This window comes from Alosa sapidissima, chromosome 10 (genome assembly GCF_018492685.1).
Source record: "Alosa sapidissima isolate fAloSap1 chromosome 10, fAloSap1.pri, whole genome shotgun sequence".
NCBI lineage: Eukaryota > Metazoa > Chordata > Actinopteri > Clupeiformes > Clupeidae > Alosa > Alosa sapidissima.
Window position 1 is genome coordinate 35988823 of NC_055966.1, and position 18025 is coordinate 36006847.

The following is an 18025-nucleotide window of genomic DNA, read 5'->3' on the forward strand; positions in this document are numbered from 1 at the left end:
ACCTTGGCTTATAGTATAGAAATGATGGTAAAGGCATCAAGTTTTGTCTGCAATCAGAATAAAAGAATGTGCCTGTGTTGAATCTAACCATGTTTAACACAGCCATAGCTACTTGAAGCCGGGCACTACTAACATTTCTACCCACAAGAGCAGGCTGCAGATCAAGGTCTTGTATATTTTTGGCATCTTGGAGAGTGTGTGTGGTGTTCCACTTACAGTGCCATCTACTATGCCCAAGCAGGAATCCATCTTAAAGAGAACATCAGTACCTAGGTCATGTGTTCAGTGCAGGCCTGGATATATTTATGTCTTTCCATGCACTCTGTTTGTTTGAGGGCCTAATGTGTCCTATTACACATATTTTGAGTCAAATTAGTCGCTTGTCTTAATTTTAGTGTTATTGTCCAAAAACAGAGGTCAGTTAAGCTCATTCAAGCATCACCAGCACAGGGATATTTTGGCACTTTACTGGCTGAAAGATTTGGTTTAATGTTGGATTTCTGAGCAACCATTTAAAACTTCAGATGAGTTTGAAGGAATATTTGGGTATATGGCCAGAAAGCATTGCTTCTGACATGCTTTTAAGTGTTCTTTATGTGCCTTGACCCTCATCTGGAAAGTGACAAAGAAAGCTGTATGTTGATTTGAGTCAGTTTACGTCAGTGTTTGTGGAGGTGGTGTGTCATTTGTGCATTTTTAGATGCCACAAATTCAACAAAACATGGTGTTTTTTCACAATAACAGTTTGACTAAAAATAAAGGTCAAAAGTGTGAGCGACATCAAAAAAAAAAAAGCCCTGAATGCATAACATGAAGAAAATAGCTGTACATGGCCTCTGAGAGCTGCTGCCCATGTGGAAGGCTTCCTGTCGACCCGGACACAGAACAGGAGAAGGAAATTCTATTTGCTCCTCTAGCCTCTATTCACTTTCATCTTTAAGTACTCTTAAAAATGGTAAGAAAGCTTTCAGGTTAAAATAGAGATATCCACTGCATACATGAGATTTAGAAAATAAAAGAGATGCCACCCTACGTGGAAAAGCAGCATTCGTTCTCACCAACTTGTCTTCCTTCTCTCTCTTGCGCTCGTTTTCTCTCTGCGCTTCTCAGAGGAACCCTCCCCCTCCCCCCCCCCCCCCCCAGGCCTCCGCCCTCCCCTCTCTGAAGGGCTCCGCTGGCGATGAGCTTGCCCCTCTTCTTCTTCTCCTTGAGTCTCTTCAGCAGGCAGCTGGCGATGCCCAGAGCGCCACCCTTGAGGAAGCGCACAAAGTTGTCGCCCACCAGCGGGCCCATGGCGAACAGGCCCGGCTCGGCGCCGCACTCGAACGTGTACGGGTGGATGTCCAGCGGGTTGCGCTTGCACGAGATGGGCCGGCTGGTGTCCAGGCCCAGGTAGCGGCCCTGCTCCTTCAGGAAAAACAGGTTCGGGTGCGAGCCGATTAGCACCAGCGCCATGGAGACCTTGAGGGCGCGGAGCGAGCCGCCGGGGCCCTGGAGCACGCAGCGCATGTCCGGCTGGAAGGAGACCACGCAGTGCTCGGGGAAGCTGACGTAGCTGGCCTTCGGGCCTGCGGCTGGGGCAGGGGCAGGGGCAGGGGCAGGGGCCCCACTGGCGGGGGAGGCCGAGCTGGGAGTGGGGCTGGGGGCCATGGGGGGGCTCTGGGAGCACATCATGTGGTAGACGCGGTGGTACTCGGGGTAGAGGGTCTTGGGCAGCTGCTTGAAGATGAGCTGCGGGTCATCGGCGCGCTTGCGGAAGGCGTGTAACACGGGGATGCCATGGTTACGGGCACACAGGACGGCGTCGGCCGCGCTCAGCCCCGCGCCCACCACCAGCACGGGCTCAGAGGGCGCCGCGCCAGCGGTCAGGGCCGCACCGAGGGCGCGCACGCTGTGGAAGACGAAGGGGAGGTCCTCGCCCTCCACGCCGAGCCGCGCCGGCGAATCGGACGCCCCCGTGGCCAGGACCACGTTTTCGGCGAACAGGCTGAAGGGGACGTGGGTGTCATCTTGGACGCGCTGGTAGCCCCGAACCTCCCACAGCCCCTGCGCCAGCCCAGGGGAGACCCCGATGCCGCCGCCCACTCCGCCGTTGACCATCTTTTTCCCCTGGTCCACCTCGTCGGCCATCTTCTCCTCACCGTCGCTGCTGCCGCTGCTCTCCACGCCGTTCTCCACGACGTTTCGCTTCACGCCGTTCGCCAGGTCGCCGTCCTTGCCGTGGCCGTTGGTCAGGTCGTCCCCGTGGCGACCGCGGTGGAGTCTCTGCACAGAGGTGACGTAGGTGTTGTCCACAAAATTCTTCTGCAGACCCATCAGCTTCACGTAGTTCTTGTAGTACGAGGAGATGTCCTCTGGTGAGGCGCGGTCACTGGCCACCCCCCTGGACACAAAGAGCCATTAAATAAGTCACATTTCAATCCAATTTTACTTCATTACTGATGATTCTTCATTGATAACATAATGTCACTACCCTCTTTTTGAGTGTCAAAAAATGTGTCTACTTGAACAGCTGTTTTAAAGCCTTCCTGCTTGTTGGCTGTTCATCTCATCTTCTCTAACCTGACTCCATCCCTCTATCTTCTCTAACCTGACTCCATCTCATCTTCTCTAACCTGACTCCATCTCATCTTCTCTAACCTGACTCCATCCCTCTATCTTCTCTAACCTGACTCCATCTCATCTTCTCTAACCTGACTCCATCTCATCTTCTCTAACCTGACTCCATCCCTCTATCTTCTCTAACCTGACTCCATCTCATCTTCTCTAACCTGACTCCATCTCATCTTCTCTAACCTGACTCTATCTCATCTTCTCTAACCTGACTCAATCCCTCTATCTTCTCTAACCTGACTCTATCCCTCTTCTCTAACCTGACTCCATCTCTCTCTCAAAGCCCTAAATCCATCTCATTCATCCCGTTAGTCATTTCACTTTCACAAACAGATTAATCTAGATTATATTAGATAAATTACATTTATTTGATTGCATGAAATAATATTAGATTGTCATTACGTGGAGTACAGATACAAAGCCAGTGAAATGCAGAGCACATCCTGCCTCACCTGCGTTTGACTGGGCACATGTCCCTGTAGTTGACCCCTGGCAGCTCCATCCAGATGCCCAGGCTGATGGTCAGCATTGAGCCCTCCATAGCCTGGAGAAACAGCGCATCATCAGACCCGAGCATCGTCAGGCCCGAGCATCATCAGGCCCGAGCATCATCAGACCCGAGCATCATCAGACCCGGCACACACAGGGAAAGCGCATCATCAGACCCGAGCATCATCAGACCCGGCACACACAGGGAAAGCGCATCATCAGACCCGAGCATCATCAGACCCGAGCATCATCAGACCCAGCACACACAAGCACAGCTCATGGCAGGCTTAAAGGAGCACGACAACTTTCTGGGAAATTGGGTCATTTGCCATCTACCCCAGAGTTAGATGAAAGGACAGCCCATTAGTTTACCGTTTAGTGGGGGAAGTTAAGCACAAAAATGTATCACTTTGTGATAAAAGCATCAAATTTGGTGAAAAAAAATAACAAAGGGGGTCCGATCAGATTTAGAATGGTAGGTGCCTCAGATTTTGTTCCCTGGGGGCCACGGCAGCCAATTTTTATAAAAGGTGAAAAAGGGTTGAACAGCTAATACAGTTACATATTTTACCTTAAATCTATGTCATCCACACATGCTCATAAACAAGGCCCTTAAATATTTAAATAATAAATAATAAAAAATGTGCCCACTGGGATACAAAATAGTACCGTATGCCAGTTCATCAGAATTTGTCAGAATTAAGAATCCTTCAAGAATTCATATTTACATTTATAAAAAGACAGTGGAGGAAGTGACAGAAAGCAAGTGGGAGAGAGAGATGGGGTGGAATCAGGAAATCACCCGGGTCGGACTCAAACTCGGATCTTATTTAGCTTTAGGTTAACTGTGGGCTAACTGGTATAACACATGCCCAGGGAATTATGCTAAAGTAGGTTAACAGTGTCAGACTAGGGTTATCACACACACAGAGAAGAGAAGGGTATGTATCCTCTAATCTAACTCTGGGTGTGTACTGTGTATGATGGGACTCACACACACAGAGAAGAGAAGGGTATGTATCCTCTAATCTAACTCTGGGTGTGTGTATGATGGGACTCACGTGCCAGAGAAGAGAAGGGTATGTATCCTCTAATCTAACTCTGGGTGTGTGTATGATGGGACTCACGTGCCAGAGAAGAGAAGGTTATGTATCCTCTAATCAAACTCTGGGTGTGTGTATGATGGGACTCATGTGCCAGAGAAGAGAAGGGTATGTATCCTCCAATCTAACTCTGGGTGTGTACTGTGTATGATGGGACTCACATGCCAGGCGCCCCCAGGGGTGGCCTTGCCCAGCACCAGGTGGGGTATGTGGCGCTGAGGCTCCAGCCTCCACTGCAACACAGGGGGCAGCTCGAAGCCCATGTCTGCGTTGGGGTGCAGCAGAGTGTCAAACAGCACCGCCACGGGGTTGGCAGAGCGACCCTCCAGGCCCTCACACAGGAGCTCCAGGTCCTGTACGCACACACACAAACACACACACACACACACACACATATGTATGCACAAACACATTTTAAGGGCTCATTCCAAAGTTCTTTAAGGTTATAATTAAGCCACACAAATTCACTACTAAAACACCTTTTAAAGGCTCGTTCTAAAGTCCTTTAAGATTATGATTAATCCACACAAGCTCACTACTACAACAAGTTAATTTGTGTGAACTCGAGAGAACATTTCTAAGGCTGTTGTTTATTTTGTGTGTGTGTGTGCATGGGCGGACTGGCCATCTGGCATACCGGGCCTTTGGGCAGCCGTGGCCTACTGGTTAGCACTTTGGACCTGTAACCAGAGGGTTGCCGGTTCGAACCCCGACCAGTAGGCACGGCTGAAGTGCCCCTGAGCGAGGCACCTAACCCCTCACTGCTCCCAGAGCGCCGCTGTTGATGCAGGCAGCTCACTGCGCCGGGATTAGTGTGTGCTTCACCTCACTGTGTGTACACTGTGTGCTGTGTGTGTTTCACTAATTCACGGATTGGGATAAATGCAGAGACCAAATTTCCCTCACGGGATCAAAAGAGTATATATACTTATACTATATTTTTCCGGTGGGCCGGCGCACCTTTTGGGCCGATAGAATAGGCTATATATATAATTTAATTATTTTGGCCAACTATCGGCCCAAAGGAAGGGCAATCAGCAGCCCATTGGTTACATTTCAAAATTGACACTGGACTGATCCAATAACAGCTCACGTCAGGCCCCACCCCTCCCATTTTGGCTCAGAGCCAGGATTCTGTGAGCGCATCAAAAGTTAATCGAAGTTGCCTACAAAAAATTGCGGCGGGTGCCGGTAGTGACAATTTTGCAAAATTAACACCAATGTAGAAGCTTAAAAAATGCAATATTGCAAGTAGGCTAGCATATGTCAGCAACATGTTGAAGTTCGTTGAGTTTGAACAAGGATGTAAGCAAGCATACAGAGCAAGGGACAGTGAGCAGGTGGAGAGTGCGAGCCTAGTTGAGGCTACATGATAAGAACTCAGTGGTAGAACAGGTGTGACATGCATGCCATGCCATGCTGACTATGATAATGATGACTTATTAATTGTGATAATGTAATGATATGGTAGCCTAATGATTATAATAACAAATAGCGCAACTTAAATTTTCTAAATGAATGATTTGCAAACCCGGACAGCAAAAGAGTGTCAAATCAACGTTAATTGTTGGTCAGATTGATCAGTTTCCGTCAGACGCCCAAAATTCAACATCGATGGCATGAATGGTGGTTGGTCTCTCAAAGTAGAGAAGGGTTCTATCTTGGAAGGGTTATCATGGTAAAGATGGGCTAAAAGACTGTAGACTGACGGAAATGTAGGTTACAAAACGTCACGTCATGCACAAGCCAACTAAGCTACAGTATATATAACCTATTCGATAGGCTACTGGAAGACACTAAGATAATTAGTTCATGTAGCTGTACTGTTCCAAAATGTACCAGCAATGTAGGTAGGTAGTATACAGTAAATACAATATTTCCAGCAACAGCCCTGTTTGTGTTGTTTCAGTTGTCCTACAAGGATAACTGGTATAAATTACATTAAAGACAATCTGGGTAATTTAACTCTTTACACATAGGCTTCAGTAATTTTTGGTACTGCTGTCAATTGTAGCCTATTTAATAATTTGAAATGATACTTTGAATTCAAGCAGAAACTCTTATTTAATAATTGCTTGTTAGCCTACTTGAATATGGAGATCATATGCTCCATGCCTACCTCTGATCAGTCAGAGTGATAGCCAATGAGGCCTACATCACTTTCAGTGCTCCATGACAGTTGAAAATATATGCATATTTAAGGGTAATGCAAAGATTTTGTATTTAATTAGGTGTGCCCCACCGATTTGAGGGCCGCTTGGGCCAAATATGCCAGGGACGATTTTTGGTCCCAGTCCGCCCCTGTCTGTGTGTGTGAGTGTCTATGTGTGTGCGCGTCCATGCATGTCTGTGAAGTGAAGTGTAAAAATTCTCTATTATTTCCTTGTTTACTAGCTTCAGTACCCCTCCACAATTATTGGCACCCCTGGTAAAGTTGACTAAAAACAGGTATTAAAAATACTTTTTTGGTGATTTATTGTAACAATGCACAATGAAAACAATGAGGAAAAATCCAACCTTGAAGGGAAGCAAATTTATTCTGAGAAAAAGAAACATAAACAAATAAATATTTTTAACAAAAACACATTGCCACATGCTGCATTTTCCTAATTATATTCAACTTCTTAGTTAATGAGAGTGTTACCAGTTACCAGGGGTGGCAATAATTCTGTAAGGTGCGTATGTGCGTGTGCGCGCGTGCGCGTGCGTGTGCGTGTGCGTGCGTGTGCGTGTGCGTGTGCGTGTGTGTGTGTGTGTGTGTGTGTGTGTGTGTGTGTGTTTGTGTGTGTGTGTGTGTGTGTGTGTGTGTGTGTGTGTGTGTTACCTGCTCGGTGATAGGCAGGTGCTTGCTCTCCTGCAGCTTGCGATACAGCACTGGGTTTGGGTGCACTGTGGCTGGGTCCAGGTAGGGGGTGTATCCACTCAGCAGGTACGACAGGCAGATACCTGAGGGGCCGTTACCTGGGAGAGGAAGTCAAAACAATGCCTAGTGTCCCAGCAGTGAGAGTTCATGTGTTTTCCATTCTCATCAGTGATAACACTACAGGCTATACAGGTCTGAGATGTGAGATTTAGTGATGTAAGGAGAAACTGACTTCGACCACAGCATTGGATAAAAATGTCGGAAACAATCCTCAATTATAACCTTATAATTGTGCAATGTGGCCACAGATCCAATGGATTTACAGAGATATCTAATGTTCAAAACCTAGTGCAGATCCAATTGTACTTACATTTTAGTAACATTTTAGAAACATTTGATTAGTAAAGAAAGTAGAAGTAGGTGAATTTATGAGAAATAGGAGAGGGCACAGAATGTTTGTGTCACAGGATTCTGTAATTACAAAGATCACTGAAGCTGTCCAGCAGGTTGTACTGGTTTATGTAACCTAAGGTCACCATGCGGCCTTGATTACTTAACGTTTGCTGGCACACACAACAAGTTCCCTCACACTGTTGTGGAGCAAGTGTTTGGACTGTGCTGTGGGTGTGTGTGTGTGTTTGGACTGTGCTGTGGGTGTGTGCGTGCATGTCTCACCGATAATGACTACTGGCACAGTGGGAGGGCCGTCCCTGGGCAGAGAGCTTTCTTCCAGTAGAGGCATAGTAGCAGCCAGAGACAGAGCTGGCACTGCAGGGAGATCACACACACACACACACACACAGCACACATAAATACACACACAGCACACACAAAACACACATGTACACACACAAAACACACACAGCACACACACACACAATCACAAACACACACACACACATATGCATCCTGGTCACTCATCATAGTCTCCTCAGTTACCATGTTTCCTGTATCGGCACAACATGGAGGGAACTTTTTGACAGTAAAACAATTATACAGGAAATACTTAAGAATACATGTTTTCTTTGTGCCTATATGACACATAATAAAAATTAATCATTGAAAAATGACAAACAATGCAGCTGTAAGAGTTACACAAGTCACGTTTACATGGACAGTTTTTTTGTCATTCTGAATAAACTATTCTGATTGAGAAGTTTGTGCCGTCTGTTTACAGCAGGCAATCCGATTGGCCGTATACATGGCTGTTTAATTGGAATAGGAATACACTAACTCTTTTTTATTCCGATTGAGCCGTTATTCTGTTTTTAATTGGATTAAAAGTGTCCATGTAAACTTGACTACAGTAACAGGATAAAGATGTGCCATGCCGCTCAATTAATGGTCTTATTCTGCATTTGTTTAACGAGATGATTTGACATTAGCATTACAGTAATGTGTAATTTAACGTGTGAATTTGAATGAGTCACCTGATTGATAAATTAGCAAAATAATATATAAAATGTGACATCTTCCATTTAACTTTAAAAAAGTGACATGAACTGATCTCCGAACCCACAAAGTTTTACCACAAACATTCAACACAGTGCTTCCCCATACCTGTGTGTATGAAATACTATTATACTTACGATGTACTGAGGCCACAGAGCTACAAATAAGACTTGTGTAGACAAGCAAGCTCGAGTGTTGCTGGCACTCTACAAGATCAGTCACAGCTGCAAAATCAAGTCTCCACAAAATTTAAGGTCAAGCTATTTTCAGAGGAGCAAGACTTCACAAAAACAGCCAAAGACAAGAGGAGTCGAATCCAGTCAAGCTGTGTCGGGTCAAATGGGAAAACATGGAAGATCTGTCCCCACTGCAAAAACAGCCCATAATAACATGTGGCCTTCTCCAAAGAGTCACTCAAGGGAGAAGTGGACAAACTTCCTGTGGCTCTGTTGTGGTACATACGAGACGCAACATCTCTCCTGTATCTAATCATCACACAGCCTCCTCAATACACGAAAAACTCTCTCCTGTATCTTATCATCACACAGCCTCCTCAGTACAGGAAAAACTCTAACAAAGAATTTGCACATCCCAGCCGGGCCAAAGCAAACACAAGAACTAAGAATGCTTTTCACTTGTTCTGACCAGAGAATATCATAAGCGTCCATTCCGTCTGCTGTCTTCAGATGCTAATATGAACTTGTACACTTTGCAACTGTTGTTGTCCTGTTGTCCTGAAAACAACACTTCTGCTGCTCTTACATAACTTGCACCACTATGCCACTTGCTTACTTAGGTCAAACAGAACTACCTCAGCCATTTATTGGCCTGACTTTGCACTATTATATTGACTGTCTATGCACAATTTCAACCCAATTTTGCTGCTCTTATTTCTTCATTGTATGTGCCTTTTTATTTACTCATTTATTGTTTACTTGAATGTTATGTTTGCCTGTGGACTTAATTGGTAAAATATGTCTTGTCTTCACCGTGGGATAGTGAGAAATGAATTTCGATCTCGTTGTATGTCTGGGCATGTGAAGAAATTGACAATAAAGCAGACTTTGAATTTTGAAGTGGCTTATGATGATGTGTTCTTGGGTTATTTATTTGTTGTGTTGGAGCAAGCTTATTACTGCTCTGTGGCCATCAATTATATGATTATTAGTATTGTTATGATCTTATGTAGATTTGACAGGGGATACATCTAGCTTCAATTGTGTGTGATACACACTATGCTTCCCAGCTGCACTTGACCCCTTTAAACAGCATCTACTAGGCTGTAGTGTAGCCTCTTTTGGGGTTCTATCAGGACTATCGCACTCCTGCACTTCTGGAATTGCTGGCATTGGTCAAGCACAATGCGGCCAAAGTCACAGCATTCTCCACACGGTTAGACGGCAGCATTCTCCACACGGCAGCATTCTCCACGCGGTTAGACGGCAGCATTCTACACGGTTAGACGGCAGCATTCTCCACACGGTTAGACGGCAGCATTCTCCACGCGGTTAGACGGCAGCATTCTCCACGCGGTTAGACGGCAGCATTCTACACGGTTAGACGGCAGCATTCTCCACACGGTTAGACGGCAGCATTCTACACGGTTAGACGGCAGCATTCTACACGGTTAGACGGCAGCATTCTCCACACGGTTAGACGGCAGCATTCTACACGGTTAGACGGCAGCATTCTACACGGTTAGACGGCAGCATTCTCCACGCGGTTAGACGGCAGCATTCTACACGGTTAGACGGCAGCATTCTACACGGTTAGACGGCAGCATTCTCCACGCGGTTAGACGGCAGCAGTCTCCACACGGTTAGACGGCAGCATTCTACACGGTTAGACGGCAGCATTCTACACGGTTAGACGGCAGCATTCTCCACACGGTTAGACGGTTAGACGGCAGCATTCTACACGGTTAGACGGCAGCATTCTACACGGTTAGACGGTTAGACGGCAGCATTCTACACGGTTAGACGGCAGCATTCTACACGGTTAGACGGCAGCATTCTACACGGTTAGACGGCAGCATTCTCCACACGGTTAGACGGTTAGACGGCAGCATTCTACACGGTTAGACGGTTAGACGGCAGCATTCTCCACACGGTTAGACGGCAGCATTCTACACGGTTAGACGGCAGCATTCTCCACACGGTTAGACGGCAGCATTCTCCACACGGTTAGACGGCAGCATTCTACACGGTTAGACGGCAGCATTCTACACGGTTAGACGGCAGCATTCTACACGGTTAGACGGCAGCATTCTCCACACGGTTAGACGGCAGCAGTCTCCACGGTTAGACGGCAGCATTCTACACGGTTAGACGGCAGCATTCTACACGGTTAGACGGCAGCATTCTCCACACGGTTAGACGGCAGCAGTCTCCACGGTTAGACGGCAGCATTCTACACGGTTAGACGGCAGCATTCTACACGGTTAGACGGCAGCATTCTACACGGTTAGACGGCAGCATTCTCCACACGGTTAGACGGCAGCATTCTACACGGTTAGACGGCAGCATTCTCCACACGGTTAGACGGCAGCATTCTCCACACGGTTAGACGGCAGCATTCTACACGGTTACACGGTTAGACGGCAGCATTCTCCACACGGTTAGACGGTTAGACGGCAGCATTCTCCACACGGTTAGACGGCAGCATTCTCCACACGGTTAGACGGCAGCAGTCGGCAGCATTCTACACGGTTAGACGGTTAGACGGCAGCATTCTCCACACGGTTAGACGGCAGCATTCTCCACACGGTTAGACGGCAGCATTCTCCACACGGTTAGACGGTTAGACGGCAGCATTCTCCACACGGTTAGACGGCAGCATTCTACACGGTTAGACGGTTAGACGGCAGCATTCTCCACACGGTTAGACGGCAGCATTCTACACGGTTAGACGGTTAGACGGCAGCATTCTCCACACGGTTAGACGGCAGCATTCTCCACGCGGTTAGACGGCAGCATTCTACACGGTTAGACGGCAGCATTCTCCACGCGGTTAGACGGCAGCATTCTCCACACGGTTAGACGGCAGCATTCTCCACACGGTTAGACGGCAGCATTCTCCACGCGGTTAGACGGCAGCATTCTACACGGTTAGACGGCAGCATTCTCCACGCGGTTAGACGGCAGCATTCTACACGGTTAGACGGTTAGTCGGCAGCAGTCAGCACACGGTTAGACGGCAGCATTCTCCACGCGGTTAGACGGCAGCATTCTACACGGTTAGACGGCAGCATTCTCCACGCGGTTAGACGGCAGCATTCTCCACGCGGTTAGACGGCAGCATTCTCCACGCGGTTAGACGGCAGCATTCTCCACACGGTTAGACGGCAGCATTCTACACGGTTAGACGGCAGCATTCTCCACGCGGTTAGACGGCAGCATTCTCCACGCGGTTAGACGGCAGCATTCTCCACGCGGTTAGACGGCAGCATTCTACACGGTTAGACGGCAGCATTCTCCACACGGTTAGACGGCAGCATTCTCCACACGGTTAGACGGTTAGACGGCAGCATTCTCCACACGGTTAGACGGCAGCATTCTACACGGTTAGACGGCAGCATTCTCCACACGGTTAGACGGTTAGACGGCAGCATTCTACACGGTTAGACGGCAGCATTCTACACGGTTAGACGGCAGCATTCTACACGGTTAGACGGCAGCATTCTCCACACGGTTAGACGGTTAGACGGCAGCATTCTACACGGTTAGACGGCAGCATTCTACACGGTTAGACGGCAGCATTCTACACGGTTAGACGGCAGCATTCTCCACACGGTTAGACGGCAGCATTCTACACGGTTAGACGGCAGCATTCTCCACACGGTTAGACGGCAGCATTCTCCACACGGTTAGACGGCAGCATTCTCCACACGGTTAGACGGCAGCATTCTACACGGTTAGACGGCAGCATTCTCCACACGGTTAGACGGCAGCATTCTACACGGTTAGACGGCAGCATTCTCCACACGGTTAGACGGCAGCATTCTCCACACGGTTAGACGGCAGCATTCTCCACACGGTTAGACGGCAGCATTCTACACGGTTACACGGCAGCATTCTCCACGGTTAGACGGTTAGACGGCAGCATTCTACACGGTTAGACGGTTAGACGGTTAGACGGCAGCATTCTCCACACGGTTAGACGGTTAGACGGCAGCATTCTCCACGGTTAGACGGTTAGACGGCAGCAGTCGGCAGCAGTCAGCACTTCTCCTCCAGCATTCGGATGGTGCATGATGGACAGCCTGTTGTGAAGGAGGCCCCTACTCTGTCCACCTGGCACACACAGACACGGACCTCTACCCCCACACACACCCCACACACCCACCCCACACACACCCTCTGCTGCTATGGGCGCACCACACGGGCCTATACCCCCCAGCCCCCCACCCCACACACACCCTCTGCTGCTATGGGCGCACCACATGGGCCTATTGGGCCATCCACCTGTTTGTGACCCGCTTTCAGTGGCCGGCAGCGTCACAACAGGCCTGTGACCGACCGCGGACAAAGAGTCGGGCCGGTTGTTTTTTGGCCCCGGGCTCTCATTGTGTGAGCGTCTATGTTGTTTTTCTCGTCTGCGCGTCGTCATGCTATTTGATCTCATCTCTTTCAATGGCCCAGCTGACTCTCTCAGCATGCAGACAGACAGAGGGAGACAGTCAGGATAAAAAACAGTGTGTGGGGGGGGGGGGGGGAGAGAGCAAGAGAGGGAAAGAGAAATAGAGGGAGAGGGTAAAGTGAGGCAGAAGAGGGAATGAAAGTCCAAAACAAACCGTCTCTTGTTCTACTTTTTTCATCTCTCCGTCACTCACTTTTCCTCTCTGCCACATAGTTCTGTGGCAACAAAAACATCGTTGGCTCAGATCTACTCACGGAGCCCATGGCACAGTGCACTTCAGCCTGAAAGCCTGTGATGGGTGGTAACTTGTGAGGTGGTAACTTGTGTGGCGGTAACTTGTGTGGAAGTAACTTGTGCTGCTTTTTTTCTTATCAAAGAAGAAGCTGAGCAACAGGGACTTTGCCAGAATATTGTGGTTAGGATCTACTGACATGAATGCTATCCAATTATATCAGATGTTTTATGAAATAAACGCTTAATTTAGGCTATTGTCTAGATTATTTAAAGCAGCAGTTTATTTTATCATGTAGATATAGGCTTTTTTTCCCTCTGATGGAATATTTCTGTATCCAACCAATGATGGAGACCCTGCTTTCTCTGGTGTGCATGAGCATTTGACAAAGAGAAATGAAGAGGAGATGGAAATCCCACTTTAGCCCAATAAAGTCTTGCTATCAAATTCTGCAGATGGATATTTACTCATAACACCGCTATCCAGCAATTCTGACCCAATCCAACCGAAATCCTCAATATAATCTGGACATAGCCGCACCTGCCGGGCCCACAGGTTAATGGATGGACCGGTTTGTCGATAACACATATAAACAAACGAAACACACTGTTATATATGCATATGCAAACATGTACACACAAGAACACACACAGATCTACAAAAATACCCCCCAGACAGGCACACACACACACACACATACTCTATGAGAACCGGCACTGGCTGGGTTTTGCCGCTTGTAGCCAGAGCCATTGAGCGGGAGACCGCACGCGCGCGTGTGTGTGTGTGTGTGTGTGTGTGTGTGTGTGTGTTTTTGTGAGCGCACTCATTGTTTTCCTCCCAGCCGGCCCAAATCCCCCCTGATCACACCTCTGCGCAGCGCATAATCCGGCTCCCGGCGTGTTTATGTCCTTCCGAGCCGCCCCAGGCCCTTCCACACCCCCACTGTCTGTTTACCTTCCCCAGCACCACCCGCTGCCTGCCTCCGAGGGGCGACTGTGGGGGGGGTCACGGGTGGAGGTGCGGGTGTAGCCGGGGGAGCCGGGGGTGCTGCTGGAGGAGGTGGAGGAGCCGGGGGTGGTGCTGGAGGAGGTGGAGGAGCCGGGGGTGGTGAGAGTGGTTGAGAAGTACATGGGCAAAGAGTGGCAGGAGGGTGTTGCAGGGGGTGGAGGTGGCAGGAGGGTGTTGCAGGGGGTGGAGGTGGCAGGAGGGTGTTGCAGGGGGTGGAGGTGGCAGGAGGGTGTTGCAGGGGGTGGAGGTGGTGAGATGAGTAAGGGGCTGGAGCTGAATGGGGGGGGGGGGGGTGTTAGCTGTTGGCAGGGGCTAGACTGGCATTTGCGCTCCACTGGTTGCCCATTTAACAGTTGTCTGACCACATTCACTCTGGCCACACACCACAGCTCCACAGTCACATGCGCTCGCTCGTATCTGTCCATCCACCGCTCATAGGAGGAGAGAGAGAGCAAGAAGAAGAGAGAGATGAAAAGAGCTAGACTGGTGGGCGGAATGACACACACAAACAGCCAATCCAATGCCAAATGCCAGTGCTTATAACAGGAGGCACCATGTTACAAACTTGACCATAAAATGTTAATTAACTTCCACTTTATGGAAGTTGAACAACAGAAAATACTAAAGCTTTTCAATATAAGTATGCATATTTTTAAAAAAAATGCTTCTACACACATATATCCAGTAAGTTGAATTTGTGATGATAGTAAAAGTTTACAAATCATATAGCCTACTTCACATCACCCATAAAATGCAATATAAATGCACTTACACATTTTGGTATAAAAGTACAGTAAAAATGGACCACAACCCACATTTTAAACTAATCTTTAAAGGAATCATCAATGGCACATTTTTGTAACCTTACACAAACATACTTCAAACCTTCTCACACACAAAACTAGCTAAACCTGTCAATAATATCTTTAGACAACAGCCAGATAATGGTGAGTTACTATAGAGTCACAAATTGGTATTTTCTAAAGTTAAAAACAATGCGTAGTCCTCCTGCCAGAATGACTGCACATTAGGGGAAGAAAAATAAGACTTAGGGATGAGAGAGCAGTGCAAGCCTGTGGATTCGCATCATTGGCACCTACAGTAGTGTATTGCAAGCCTGTGGATTCGCATCATTGGCACCTACAGTAGTGTATTGCAAGCCTGTGGATTCGCATCATTGGCACCTACAGTAGTGTATTGCATAGTTGTTGCACTTACATCACTTACATTTCACATAATGGTAGATAGTGACAACTTGGTCCAGCCATTTCCATGTCTACTGTCTACATGGTGTGTGTGTGTGTGTGTGTGAGTGTGTGTCTGACTGTTTACTGTATGTGTGGTTATTCATCCTGTTGGCTGGCATCAAACAATGGCATTCCACTATTTTTTAAGCTATTTCTCGAAACCCCTTTATTTTTTCTGATCAATGTCTTCTGTTTTTACAGTGACTAAGAATTTAGCAGGTGCACTTCTATTCAGTGATTAAAATAACCATGCTATCAATAACCATGTATATTCAGGCCACTTGACTGGAATGCAATTGCAATACCTCTGACAAAATGAACATGACCGTATGACCTCACCGGCAATCCCACAATCGACCGACAGCAATATGGGCATGTGTATGCACGTGAGTGTAGCATGTGCGTGTAATGCATGTTGCGCGCATGCACAGACGAGACGTCTGGCTAGATTCACTCTTCAACATATACACTACAGAAAGCGGAGCGAGTTGATTTGGTGACACTCAGGAGTGACACACAGGAGTGTGTCTGTCATTATCAACCTTGCATAATTTAGGTCATAGCCGTCCTCCCTGTCAACATGTAAGGGTGGCATTGGGAGAGGTACAATGGGCACAACATTGAAATGTTTTGTGTGCGTCCGGTCTGTGTGCTGGCGGGCGTGTTTCGCTTACCTCTGTGGAACAGACACTTCTGATGAATTCTGTGATGCGCTATCCGTCCCGTCTCACTGGTTGCCTCCGAGCGCTTCGGCGGTATAAATAGCCCGTGTTGGCGGTGGGAGTGTCCGTGGGCCAGGCATGATGACACGAGCCGTTTGGTTGCAGGATGCGCTGTCCGCCGACCGCCGCACTTTGCAACAGACAGGATCAGGGCAACCTCGGTGGTGACTCTCCGCCTTGCAGGAGACGCATGGTTTAATAACAGCCGGACAGCGGACACGCAGCGTACCCCGTGAGCACGGCGGCAGATATGCAGTCTCCCGCATCACATGTACCTCGCGTTGCACCGACAGGCATGTAGACCGAGCGCAGATTCGCAACCAGGGATGCTGCGCGGAGTTCACCGGCTGGTCCACAAAGAGGAATCTTAATCGATCATTTCTCGATGTTGCATTCTTACCTCAGGTCAGACCCAACCGCGTGAGGCCAGTTTAGAGACAAGCACCACTCTTCATTCAGAAATAGTGGTGACTTCCAGGATCCCACACTACATAATTTCTCGCATATTTACCAACCTCCAGATTCTACAGCAGTTGTCCTCTGTGTCCCTTTGGTTCAGAAGACAATGGTACATAATAATATATCATGGTATTTAACCCTCCTGTTGTGTTTGTGGTCAAATGTTCTCTCAAAACTATTGTTAATTTACTCTGACTATCATGAGGCTCTATGACTTTGTTAACACAGGGCATCTGAACACAGAAAACACATTTTGATTATTTTCATAACAATTTGGGTGTTTTATGTAACTTTAGAACACCCATGTGTATTCCCGGTCAAAAATTACCGGCCATTAGAAATGAATGGGTGAGAAAATGGTCAGTGTATAAAATTGAGTCCAGGCACATAGTTATTGATCAGATGGGCTGTATCTGTGCTTCTGTACATTTACACTTTAACCTTTCCCCAATAATCTTCCTCTTTCTGACTTGCATGAGCTCACGTCAATGAGGCCTGACGGCCATACATAGCAGAAGTTCAAAACTGGTAATAACCAATATAACTTAAGTTGATGGTATCACAACATTAGATGATAATATGTGTTACTATGGATTTATAACAAGTTATAATGCAGCGGCCATTTTTGACCAGGAACACAAAACTAGTAAACATAGCCTAAAATGAACACAACAGGAGGGTTAAAACCTTTTGTAGTAAGCCTGTGGAAACCAACTTAATAGTTTTACCGTGCTTTTCAATTAAAATGCAGCCTATTGGCCAAACTGAGTAGCTTCAGATGAGTTTCTCCAGGTCATACCAGGAGGGTCTCAAAGGTCCGGCCACCAGCAGGTTTCCTCAGATGTTTTGAGAAGGAAAGGGCAAATGGAGAAAGGAAATGAGATATTCACATCAAGTTGCCACCTATGTGATGTGTGAAATCAAATAAATATATAGCACAACAAAACCTCCTCAGGAAGGACGATGAAGATAAAGCAAGCATTTTGCAGAAGCAACAATTACATTATGTTGGCGTAGCCATATACACGGCAAACCCTAATTCGTTCAATAAACATAACATTTTCGAGGTAACACGTTGCCCTAAATATTTTATGTTATGTATTGTTCAATAAACGAACAAATTTACGTCAAGTGTACGACATGTGCCAAATAGTAATGCATGATGAATTTTAGTACAATAAACTAGTTTTGCATGTTAC

At 47.4% G+C, this 18025-nt stretch overlaps 1 protein-coding gene across 1 annotated transcript; it reads right to left on the reverse strand.

Annotated features, from left to right (window-relative positions):
* Positions 1 to 913: 913 nt before the first annotated feature.
* osgin2 (oxidative stress induced growth inhibitor family member 2) lies at positions 914 to 16615 on the reverse strand. Its single transcript, XM_042105892.1, has 7 exons — positions 16320 to 16615; positions 7744 to 7836; positions 7030 to 7166; positions 4367 to 4558; positions 3066 to 3157; positions 1146 to 2383; positions 914 to 945 (listed from the first exon to the last, which is right to left on the reverse strand). The coding sequence occupies exons 2-7, from the start codon at positions 7808 to 7810 to the stop codon at positions 914 to 916; spliced, it is 1758 nt and encodes a 585-aa protein (XP_041961826.1). The 5' UTR covers positions 7811 to 7836; positions 16320 to 16615.
* Between the last annotated feature and the right edge of the window lie 1410 nt (positions 16616 to 18025).